At 38.9% G+C, this 12,130-nt stretch overlaps 1 protein-coding gene across 3 annotated transcripts in view; it reads left to right on the top strand.

The window, feature by feature from the left end:
• The window catches only part of TOX (thymocyte selection associated high mobility group box), a 297,279-nt gene that overhangs the window by 272,662 nt on the left and 12,487 nt on the right, over nt 1-12,130 (top strand). For all 3 annotated transcript variants that reach the window (XM_081816028.1, XM_081816027.1, XM_006739522.3), the window contains one exon: nt 2,717-2,797. In XM_081816028.1, coding sequence (XP_081672154.1) covers nt 2,717-2,797 — 81 coding nt within the window. The remainder of the gene's footprint in view (nt 1-2,716; nt 2,798-12,130) is intronic.

Here is a 12,130-nt window from a genome sequence, read left to right as displayed (position 1 = left end):
ATCAGGGAAACCACCTCAGATTTTAATTTCGCTCTGGGCTACTCCCCTTTAACCACAATTACAGAAATATACCTCCTGAAGTGACCACCCTTTGAATCCTCCTTCTGAACATCTGCAGCTATGCAGGAAAGAGCGGACCCATCGATCCACGTAATATGACATGATGAGTTTACTCTTTTCTAAAGTGGTATGTAGGCACTTTTGTGATGATCCCACATAGTCAATCATCAATAGGCAATAGGGAGCCATTTCTAGAAAACAGGGCACTCTGAATGCTAGTCAGGTATCCTGTAACCACATTGATCCCAGAGTGAAACCAGGGGGCACATATCCAGCCCAAAACCTATTGAGTTGGCCACCTTTCTCCAGTGGTTGTTAATCAACGAATTTCAGGAAAGTTAACACTTTGTGTGATGTTAACTCCTGGGAGCCCCGCAAAGGCACAGCACGGCGGTAACACTGTTGCTGTTTCAGTGGAAACCAAAGGCAAGAAAGATGGCAGATGCTCTAATCAGGCCACCTAACAACACCATCTTATCTACGGCTACTTAGAAAACGATGCTTTTGGTCAACGCTATAGGCCAAAGACTGCTATATTTGCCTTTGGAAGTCAAATGAACCCTCTTTAGCTGACTGGGGGTCACTTGGAGTAGCGTATTAATAAAAACATGTTGGAAATTTTTTGAGTATACAAATGCATATTACCATCGAAGATATATTTACTAAGTATTTGCTGCAAAGTCCTGAATAGCATCTCTCTCTGTGTGGGGAGCAAACCCTCTCAAAAACAGTTTTAAGGTATTAAAAGTAAATGTAAACATTGTCAGCCTAAGATCATTACTTATAAATCATGTCTTGGAGAAGAGGTTGAAGGGAAAACTATAAACAGCAATCTGTCTCTCAAGAAAAAAAAATAAATCAATAAAAAGCAGGAGAGCTCTGTGTTTCTGACTGTGGCTGAACCAAGGCATCTACTATACACACAGACCATACTATTCAAAGGCATTTGTTGTAGGCTCACGTTTGTTTTCACGTGTGCATTTCCAAAAAAAGAATCTGAATTTGACTTCCAATAATTAGCTCAGTGAATTCAGAATACTCTTGTACTCGAACCAAGGAATTTATTGGCTTTTTTACTAATAAACTTGTTTTAAGTTTCTTTGGTTTTATATTCAGTAAAGATGACACAATGGTTATATGATGATATTGCATGAATTCTTAATTGTCTTATGGTGATTGCCTTTTATTTTACCAAAATGTAGAAGTCTAGGCTGAAGACCTCCCAATAGGAAAACAAGTAACACATTCATTTTATAGGGTCTTTTATAATTTTGTTGACAAGTTTAGTCATTTGTTTACCTTAAGTGAAATGTTCTGCTTTAACTAATATATTCATGAGTAAATAATATCTCTCACATCTTGAATTTCGCAGTTGGAGACTGGGCTCAGCAAACCACCTTTGGCATTAGAAACCATAAATTGACCTCTGCTGCTGACTTGGGCAGATATTTGGTCTTTAGACATAATTTATATTTAACGACTCTGACTAATTCTAAAGCCACTTTTCAATACTGATCTGTGTCTGTTTTTGAGCTCAACATTACAAAATATTAGCCAAGCCTCATTCCCTGCTATAAAATTCAAGATGTGGGGAATTTAAAAATAGTTCTATTGATGAAAATACATTTCCATTTACACAGTAAATGGTGAAAAATATTTTATTCTTTAGGGCTGATTTCAAAAGATTGCCAAAAACAGACTCGAAAGCCTTGAAAGAATCAACTTAATGGCAGCCGACAACCATGTGTGTTCACTTTGCTAATCTTTCATTTTCGACTCTAATGACTCCTTTCTGTTTAACTTAGCGATGTGACCTTTAGCATACCAGCAAGTCATTTTTCAGTACTTTTGCTCCATTTAGGATGATTTTACTTTTATTTTCAAGATGATTCCCTCTGAAAGATGAAAAGCTTCTGTAAAATGAAATTCATTTCAGAACATTTGTACCTCTTCACAATGAGGTGTCCACAGATCCATGTCATCCAATGTCTTCGTTGGAAAGGGCATGACCAGAGCAGGCTACACGGCATGGCGTGCATTGCAGTCCTCGGCCACTCAGCATCCCCATTCCACTCCCCAAATGTGTCTTTGACTGCCATAGCCGTTTCCTGAGTCTTTGAAAATGGAACTTCAAGGCTCAAAAGGTTAAAATAGTGATGAACCTGCAAACTTTGTAACTGTTCCCTTTGATTTACTTTTCGAACGTAATTCGTCATCTTTGAATTCTGTCCTTGTTTTTATATTTAACATGGACCATGTATACCAAGATTTTAATGCCCTGTAGAATTATCTGCCCATTATATAAATATGAATGGCTTCTTTACCCGCTTGTGGTTTCCCTGGGAACCTTCATCAATAGTATCTTTCTAAGCCAACTACCACCACTCTCAAAGTAACCCAGATAAATCCTTTCATATGCTTAATGTAAATGGAAAATTTTACTATTGTTAATCTTCTTATCTAGTCTATTGCCATACCTCTTAGGAATCTGTTTCATTAAGAAAACACAATCTTTAGGGAGATATATATTATTATATGATATAATTGCGTGTGTGTGTGTGCGTGCGCACGCACGCAATTATCATTCTGCATTGTACTTCTCTGGAAACAAAAGCAGATGCGCTTTCTAATTTAAGATTCTTTGTTGTTGTTACAGGTCTATAAAAAGAAAACCGAGGCTGCAAAGAAGGAGTACCTGAAGCAACTAGCCGCATACAGAGCCAGCCTTGTATCCAAGGTAACGTGCAACTGTGCAGTACCAGGATGGAGTGTGGCCACCTTATTAGAGCCTACAATGGTCATTTAAAAGCATAAAAGATCACTTTAGCGTTTCTGCACTATCTTCTTTGTTGAAAAAGAAAAAGTAAATCTTAAACAAGGCTATATGTTATGGAAATATTTGTTCATACCTGAAGTCCAGAGTGGCATCCTCTGGGGCCTTCTGTGAAATATTGTCCATCTGTAGAATATTGGTTTTATGGGTTAATCACAGCACATTCTTAATCCTGTGCCAACATTCTATTCTCCATATCCTTCCTTAAACTGCCCCCTGTCCACGCCCCATCCCGTTGGCCTTTAGCTGAGGAGAAGCCAACTGACTGAAATTCGAGCCTCATTATAGCAGCATTAGGATGTAAGCCTGCCCCCCCAAATGAAATCACAGCATTTCTTTTGAAATGAAAACACCACTTAAAAATATTTTAAGCTTTAGAATATCTTAAACACTAGTCCTTTCTGTGATAAATACTCAAGAGTTGACTCTCTTTGGTCTCAGGTTATTAAAGATATAGTTCCCTTTATAGATTGCTCAGGGAGGGGACCTCAGAGAGACAGAGCTGAATCTGTAAGTACTTGACAGGATGTCCTATCAAGTCCAAATTTGACTATTCTTGGCTCAGAGTGGCTTTGGGCTCTGGACTTCATTCCATTCACCCACGAAAACTGTTTCCTCTTTCATCCACAAATATCCATTCCCCTTCCAACAACCCTAAAGTAATTCTTTAAATGAGTTTTCTATCAGGGAAAATATACACTGAATATATTGATGTAGAAAACAAAAGAGACCACAAAATACAAATGCATGAGAAATTTCGTTTCACTCTTGGTCTAATGCAACTTTATGTTCCACTTCTAAGGTATGACATAGTGGGGAAATTTACTATTTATTATTTAACCTTAAAATTTCCAGCTCTCCTGTACTATCTCACTAGAGATCTCACTTTCTAGTTTATCTCACTCCTTTGGAAAATATTTTTATTTTCTGCTGATACCATCTCCCATTTCTGTATATTTACAGAATTCACAGAATGTGTGTGAAATTTCAACCAAAAAATGAGGTACAAAATATTAGATCCAATAGCAAACAAACAAACAAAAAAGAGTTACAAATTACTAGATCCATCCAGCCATTGGGTTAAATAGCCATATTGATATTATTTAGATTAATATGCCCAAATGTAAGAGGGATTTTTTTTAAAAAATGCATTTTCCTTATTTCTTCTAAGATAAGTTTCTTTTTGAGCATTTTAAATAGAAGTCTAGTCAGAATGTTTTCCATACGAGAAAATCAATACATAAAGTCTCAATCCCAATACAAAGCACTGTGGTTAATGTTATGCAGATTGCCAGAATGTTATAATACTGACTAAGCCTTTACTTTCAAAACAAGTGTCCTCAGATTTGCTCTTCACTGCAACTTTTCCTACTGTTCATTCTCAGAGTTGCAACCCTCAGTATACGGCAATTTATATAAATGCTGCGAATTGCCATTTCTACATTTAAAAAACCAAGCACTTTTTTTACAGCTTACTCTGACTTTTTTTTTTCTCTCTTTGGCAGTAGGAATTTTGCTGGAACTGTTGAATGTCTATTTATGTACAACTATCTATTGTGTGTATACAAATTGAAGGAAAATTACAAATACCCTCTCCAGGTTAGAAAAATGGCCCTCTGATGTTGTACGCGAATGGATATTTGTCCCATACAGAACATTTACCAACCTATCTTCCTATTGTACACGGACACTTATGTAAAAAATCCATTTCTTTTCCATTGTAAATAGTGTCAAGGAAAATAATAGCGATTCATATTCACACATACACTTTTTCAATGTTGTAGGTTTTTGTACATTATAAATTTTTTCCATCTTATGAAAGATCTAAAGGTACAATCATAAAATGCGACATGATAATAATAGTTACAATTCCAGGTAACCACAGTGCACCAGCCAAGCTCTGTTTTCCCCCATTCACTCATTCATGTATTCATTTAGCAAGTTTCCCTGAGCATGTGGTTTGTGCTGAGCACTGTGCCAGGCTCAAAGGACACAGTGGAGAATAGGCAGATATGGTCCCTGGAGAATAGGCAGATATGCTCCCAGAATTTAAGAAGCTTTCCTTTTTGTCGGGGAGACCAATAGTGAAAATGTAAACTAATAAATGACGAAGAACTTTGAGAATCTAAGCATTCGGAAGGAAATAAAAGCAGGGATTTGATAGGATGGTCTGCAAAAGTCCTCTTCGAAGAGGTGACCTCAGAGCTGAGAGCCAAAGGAAGACAAGGAGCTTTCAAGACCCAGAGGGAGCCTAAGGGGGAGGGGACCAGGCCACAGTCGGCAAGTGTGAAGCCTCCGGAGACAGATATGTCTCCTTGAAGTCACAGGTCAGTGTAGCTACAGCTGAGTGAAGAGAGAGAGCATGGTTTGAGGTGAAGCTGGGAAGATGGGCAAGGGCCAAATCACCAAGACCTTACAGGTCACTGAAAGGAGCTGGATTTTATTCTCAGTACAGAGGGAAGCCACTGAATGGATTTCAGCAGAGGATAGATACGTGGATTTATATTTTTATTTATTTTATTTTTTTAGGTTTTATTTTATTTATTTATTTGAGAGAGAGAGAGTGGGGGAAGGGGCAGAGGGGAGGGAGAGGGACAAGCAGACCCCACACTGAGCACAGAGTCTGATGAGGGGCTCGATCTCAAGACCCTGAGACCATGAGCTGAGTGGAAACCAAGAGTTGGACGCTCAACCAACTGAGCCACCCAGGAGCCCTGGATTTATATTTTTAAAAGATTAATTTATGTGAATGTGTTCCCTCCATCCCCACGCCTTATCCCTCAAAGTGAACTTGATTATAAACATTCCACTAAAGAGGAAAAATACCACATACGTAACAAGTGCCCGAGCCCGGAGTTGACGTACACCATCCTCCATCCCTGTGCTGGGCCTTGCTGTCGTGGGTCCTAACAGTGTGCTTGACCTGCTTCCTTAAAACACCTCCCGCCCCACAAGTCTGGGCAGAGCACTGACATTCTCACTTCGAAGGTCACTGTTGTTAATGAAATACTGTATTAACCAAAGCCCCTTGTCTCTTATCCTAAGTTCGTGTGGGCAAATTTTATTTACTCCTCCAGGGTTACATATATATTTCAGTAGATATTCTCTCTGCAACACATTCACTTCGCCAAATAGGGCTTTGCGTCCCCGGACCAATAGCTCTCCCCCTTGCTAATCGGCAGCCATGTCAAGTCTGCAACTTCTCGCTGCTTCCACTCCAGGCCATGCTCTGCATCCCACCCAGGGCTGCACAACACCTGCTCCGTGTCAGGCACAAGTCTAGGTGCTGAGAACACAAAGACGAATACAGATCAAAGTAGAATGTGTCATGGCCCTTGAAAAGCTTGAAGACTCTAGTCTAAAATTAGCTGCTTCTTACGGAACATAATCAAAAATAGAAACAGCCAGTGAACATTGTCTCCACCTATGAGACTGAGTCATAGGATTAGCAATGCTCCTCTCAATTAGTGACGTTCCCACTTAAATGTACTCTGTACCATCGAATCCAGCATATTAATTCACATGACTCTAGGTCTGAATAAAATTGAAGTCTACCAAAAATAAAAACACTCAGTCATACTGAATAAATTTATTCTAACCTTCATACTTCCAAATGACAACATTGACAGATTCTCAGCAAGACATTGACTTTTTTTCCAATAATAACAAATACAAATGGTATCTTGCTATCGAGTAGCTTGTGCGTCACACACTGCGTGGCATTTCCCATGTATCCCTACTCATCATAACACCCCTACAAAATAAGGTTTAGCCCATTTTCTAGAAGGTCTGTGGGCAGAGAGAGTAAGTGATTCACTCACAGAAATGAGAGACTGACGGTGGCAGACAGGGCTCAAACTCTTCGCCCTCTTGTTCAAAAGCTTATAGGCTTTTTTCTATCCTGAGTGATTGTCAAATATTTATATCTCTAAAACTACAATAAAACTGTAGTTATCCCCCAACAAGTTGTATGCCAACTCTTACGTATTGGACAGCTAAGAGTAAAGCTGCCCTGACTTAATTGTGGGTAGGAGGGGGAGCGGGGCAGAGTAGAGGTGTAGAGCCTTCCGAATCTCGCCCTGCCCCCATTCCCTACCCCCCACTACCAGGGGCTGACCAGAGACCCCAGAGGAATCTGGAGCCTGCAGAGTGTTTGGGAAGCACATGCTTTTCCAGCTGTGCAGGCATGTCACCTGGTTCCACAGAGCCAGTGACAGACCCAGACAGCAGAGGAGACCTGCTGTGCAGACACACTGGAATTGAAGGATGCAAGAATAGGAGCACAGGGTATTGCAAATACGACACCAGTCAGACCCCAGAATAACTCATTCAACTTTGGGCTCTATCATTTAAAGGGGGAAATGGAAGAAATTTCAGAAGAGAAAGTCATAAAAGTAACTGAAAGGTAAAAGGCAGTAAGGTAGTAGCTGAGAAGAGAGAATTTGAAATTCCTAAGCCTGAAAAACAAAGGCTCAGTCACGTTCAAGCCCATGACAGGATTTAGCCCCAGGACTGTGATTACCTGTGCCCCATTTTCTCTGACTCCAGAACTGGAAAAAGGCGCCATTTCAAACTGGAGGAATTTGAACAGGGCATTATTAAACTCTTGAATTGGCTGGGTACACAACTTCTTTCCACGAGAATTTTAAAAGCAGGAAGCAAAGGTTTATAAATAAGAATTGGAGAAGATCTCTAAGGCATAGGGCATCAAGGAAAATCTATTAAAGGGCCTTTAAAGTGCCACCGACAATTAATTGTCCATGGCCCGTCTACAAGAACGCCCCCGATCTCATCCACAGTGCTACCAACATCACACCGAGAGAGTCCTCGGAGGGCAACAAAGTCCACAGGCCCTGGGAGCAGGTGGATCTGGGTTCAAATTCCAGGTTTCTCTCTTCCTAACTTCAATTCCTTCATGCAAATTATTCAGCTGCTTGAAGTCTCAACTTACTCATCTGTTAAACAGAGAAGACAATAGGACCTACATCGCAGATTTTCCATGAGGACAAAATAAAAAACCCTGTATAAACTCCATGATTCAAGATCCCGAACACAGGAAGCACTTAATAAATACCAGCTATTTATTATTATTATCATTATTATTATTATTATTACCATGATTATCATCAACTTTATTTTTCATGTTGTTGGTAGGTGTGCAGAGTTTGTGTGTGATAGAAAATTTAACTGGCTCATATTTTCAATTTGTCTGCCAGACTGCTTTGATATAAAGGAATTTTAAAAGTGACATTAAAATAAGAAAAACTTGCTTCATGGATACATCCTTTTAGAAAGATGAAAAATGATCTAGATATTTAAAAAACTCATCTACACAGCTTTCCTCATTGAAGTGGTCTTTATGAGTCATTAGTCAGAGGAGAGTAAGAGTAGTCCGAGGACCAGAAACATATACTATTATGAAGGCTAGAGCTCCCTGGCTTGAACACTCTATTTAAGGTCATTTTGGGTTGGGCTATTAAGTAAAGCTTAAGGATATATAGTTTTTCCATAGACTCAGGAATTCCTAGACCTAGGTCTAAATTATTATGTTGAAAATAATGTATAACTTTAAACTCGTTTCATTTTACCACATAGACCAGAATTTATATTCCCAAAATGAGTGTTGCATTCAAAGTAGTCACTTTGGGAGGCTGCAAACTTACTTTATTATTGCTCCCAGAATTCAAAAGATTTTTGAAACTCCTCTTTTAGAAGTGCAGTCAGGAAAAGTTTATGAGCCACTTTAGAAAATCAATCTTGTTACATTGTTTTCACACCTCATTCTTTTCCCCAAACATCACCCAGATGTAACCCACAGACCTGGCTTCCAGTGACGATTAGCTGTTTCCCAAAATCAAATCCACCATCAAAAGACAAAGAGTTGTCTGAGGATATGTAAAACAGTGTCCCACAGGCTCTGAAGAGAATTCCAGTAGGGAAATTCCCAAATATTCCAAGTAAAAGCAGCATTATTGAAATATGCATACAGCTTCTTAGGAGTGCCAACCGGGGGCGGGGGATGCCTGGGTGGCTCAGTCAGTTAAACATCCGACTCCTGATTTTGGTTCAGGTCATGATCTTGGGTCGTGGGATTGAGTCCCAAGTCGGGCTCCGCACTCAACGGGGAGTCTGCTAAAGATTCTCTCTCTGCCCCTCCCCGCTCTGAAAATAAATTAATAAATCTTTTAAAAAAATAAGAAAGTGCCAACCTGGAAGGAGGCAACAACTGAATGAATATGTTGTGGTAGTTAAATAACAGTAATCAGAGTCATGACTTTAAGGGCACACATCAGATAAGAGACTGTTTCCACCTTGAGCTGGGGTGCCAAAATGTGCAGGGGACAATGGAAGCTTTTTATAAAAATGTACAGTGGAGGACAATATTGAATCAAATTAGGAAAGTTCTCTGTTGCCATGACCAATAGTAAAGAACCACAACATTTAGTTCAATGGAAGGACAATAAACTCAAAAGAAATGATTTCTTTTGTTTGAAATAACTTATAGAATTCATGTCATGGAGAGCTATTGAGACAAATACTGGGTCTGAATTTGAAAATGGGGTGGATTATTTTATGACTGTTAACATAAAATTTGCAGCTCCGTAAGCCCAGATCGTGATTTAAAGATAATAAAATCTCATGCTTCAGGGTGTAAGTTAATCACCTGCAAGGACCAGGAAGAATTTTCCTTTCAGAAGTTAACAACGCACAATTGAGTAGGTGCATAAATTTTGTTTAATTTCCAGTGCATTAAGTATTGGTCAGTGCTGAAAACAAGAATCAAATTAGATGGACTATTAATCTGATTTGGTTCAACAACTCCTATACTGTTGCTTCCACTGAGTTTTATGTCTTGTGTTTATACTTTGCTATTTTAAATAACAATTGCTTTGTCAGTTTCTCATTTTTATAGCACTTATCATCCCAGAATGGGGGCATTTATACACTATTCAGTATTGTCTGCTTTATACAAAGTAAATGGGATTGAAACGATCTCAGATAATCAACAACATGGTTAATCAGAAGTATCTTAATGTTTATAGAGTTGTGTCTCTTGTGGAAGATTCTATTGAGAAGACCCAAAAGGTCTCTGTTCACACACACACACACACACACACACGCTCGTTTTGCTGATGGAAAACATCTTTCAGAATCAGTGGTCTAAAAGCAAATAGGAAATAGAACTCACTCAGAAACTAATAGCAAAAACATATTCCACCCAGGAAAATGTCAGATTCAGGGGTAGATTTTCAGTTGTGTATACAGTGGTAAAATCACATTTACCAGGTGACCTTCCCAAAGCACACACCACTAACAAAAAGTGGTTAGTGTATTTGAAAACAGAAGCAAATTTAAATTACTTAGTTTGTATGAGAAAGCAGTTTTAATTTATGAATGGTAGGTATAGAGATCTTCATAAACAATCTAATTGATTTGCAAAATTGTAGCCTTGCTTTCATAGTTTAATTAGAAGAAAGTGACAGAGTAGATTAAATTTATGATTTCTTCATATTCCCACTTAATCGGATTATGAATTCATGGCACTTTGCTATGGAAAATGAACTTATTCTACCTATCTTCCAAAGAAATAAAGTATTTCTGTAATTAATAGGCAGTTGGTTGTATTAGTCTGATTAAGAATTAACCAGAAGTGAAACTAGAAGCAGATTTTTTTCACCATCTAAATGAGTGGACCTTCACATAAAGATACAAATTCTTAAAATACAGGTGGAACACAGTAAGCTTCCTTGCAGCCCGCCATCCACCCCAGATCCAGTGGAGAGTAAAGGGCAGGGTACCTAACCAAAGGACAGAGGGTTATAATTTCTCATCACTTCTGGAAAGGTATGGTTCATACTGACAGCAGACGAGAGAGTGGAAAAGACCAATCTGATATTCTGTGGGTTTTCAAAGATTTCAGATCTTTCCTCACCCCTTGGGAAGAGGAATGGCATATCTTGTCAGGAGTCTCAGCAAGGGAAACAGTGACAGCATGGAGTCTTGGTCAAGAACAGTCATTCGGTCATTCAACAAATGTATTTGTGTTCTCTATGTCCTGTCACTATGCCAGATGCATGAGACACAGATATTCAACTTCTTACCATAACAGAGATCCTTTCCTTGATGATGCAGGACGTTGTCATCAAGAGACACGTCAGAGAGCGAGCCTCTGTTGGTGTGCCTATCATGTATAAGCACATAGCTAGACACTGGACACGTTATCCATCGTGTCACATTCAACAATTTAGAAAGTAAAGGGAAGGGGCGCCTGGGTGGCTCAGTTGGTTGGGCGACTGCCTTCGGCTCAGGTCATGATCCTGGAGTCCCGGGATCGAGTCCCGCATCGGGCTCCCTGCTCGGCAGGGAGTCTGCCTCTCCCTCTGACCTTCCTCCCTCTCATGCTCTCTGTCTCTCATTCTCTCTCTCTCAAATAAATTAAAAAAAAAAAAGAATGAAAGTAAAGGGAAAACATGCAACTTCCCAAACTTCATATTAAAAATTATGTTTTGAGTGTTGTCTAACTCATCATTTTTGGAAATCTATTTAATTTGTTTGCCAATAGTCCTTCTAGGGATTAAAAGTACTAGTTAAAAATAGGTTTAGCATTACTGATATTTACATGCGTTAGTGTGGAGAAGATAAAAGACAAACAAATGGCTGGATAGACAAAATGTTTTGTGTAATTACCATGAGAAAATAGTCTTCATGAGGTTGGCAAGAAGTATCTCAAATTAGGCTGGAGTCTATTTTTATGTACCTATGTCTCTGTATCTCCCATCTGTGAAACAATATTTCTATCATCTCTCTAAACGGTGGGCTGCATGCTATTATTCAAAAGGTGGAATTCAGAAGAATTTGGTTCATTGTTTCTTTTGAATTCACCATTGAAGATAACCATTACCATGTACATGCCTTAGCTCTTCTAGGCTGAAACTGGGAAGCCACCGGCTTCCTAATTCCTTCAAGAAATTGTGTCACTGTCCTTAGCCTAGAATATGAAATTCACTATGCGGATAGTTTTCCAAGAAACATGAAACTATAGATTAGTGTAATATTACACCTGGATTGTGTAATTTAAGTATGCAACTCGAGGCAACAAAAATTAGCTTATTTCAGGCAAGAAATGACTATTTAAATTGTAGTTCTATTTGCCATTTTAAATATGTATGTGTAATTTATTAGTTCTTCTGAACCAGTGCTTTCCGTTGAAGATGATTCTCATGAAATGACCCATTG

Source organism: Leptonychotes weddellii, chromosome 4 (assembly GCF_054177405.1).
Source record: "Leptonychotes weddellii isolate Sample4059 chromosome 4, ASM5417740v2, whole genome shotgun sequence".
Lineage (NCBI taxonomy): Eukaryota > Metazoa > Chordata > Mammalia > Carnivora > Phocidae > Leptonychotes > Leptonychotes weddellii.
The sequence above is the reverse complement of the archived record's forward strand: the minus strand, read 5'-3'. Positions and strand labels throughout refer to the sequence as shown.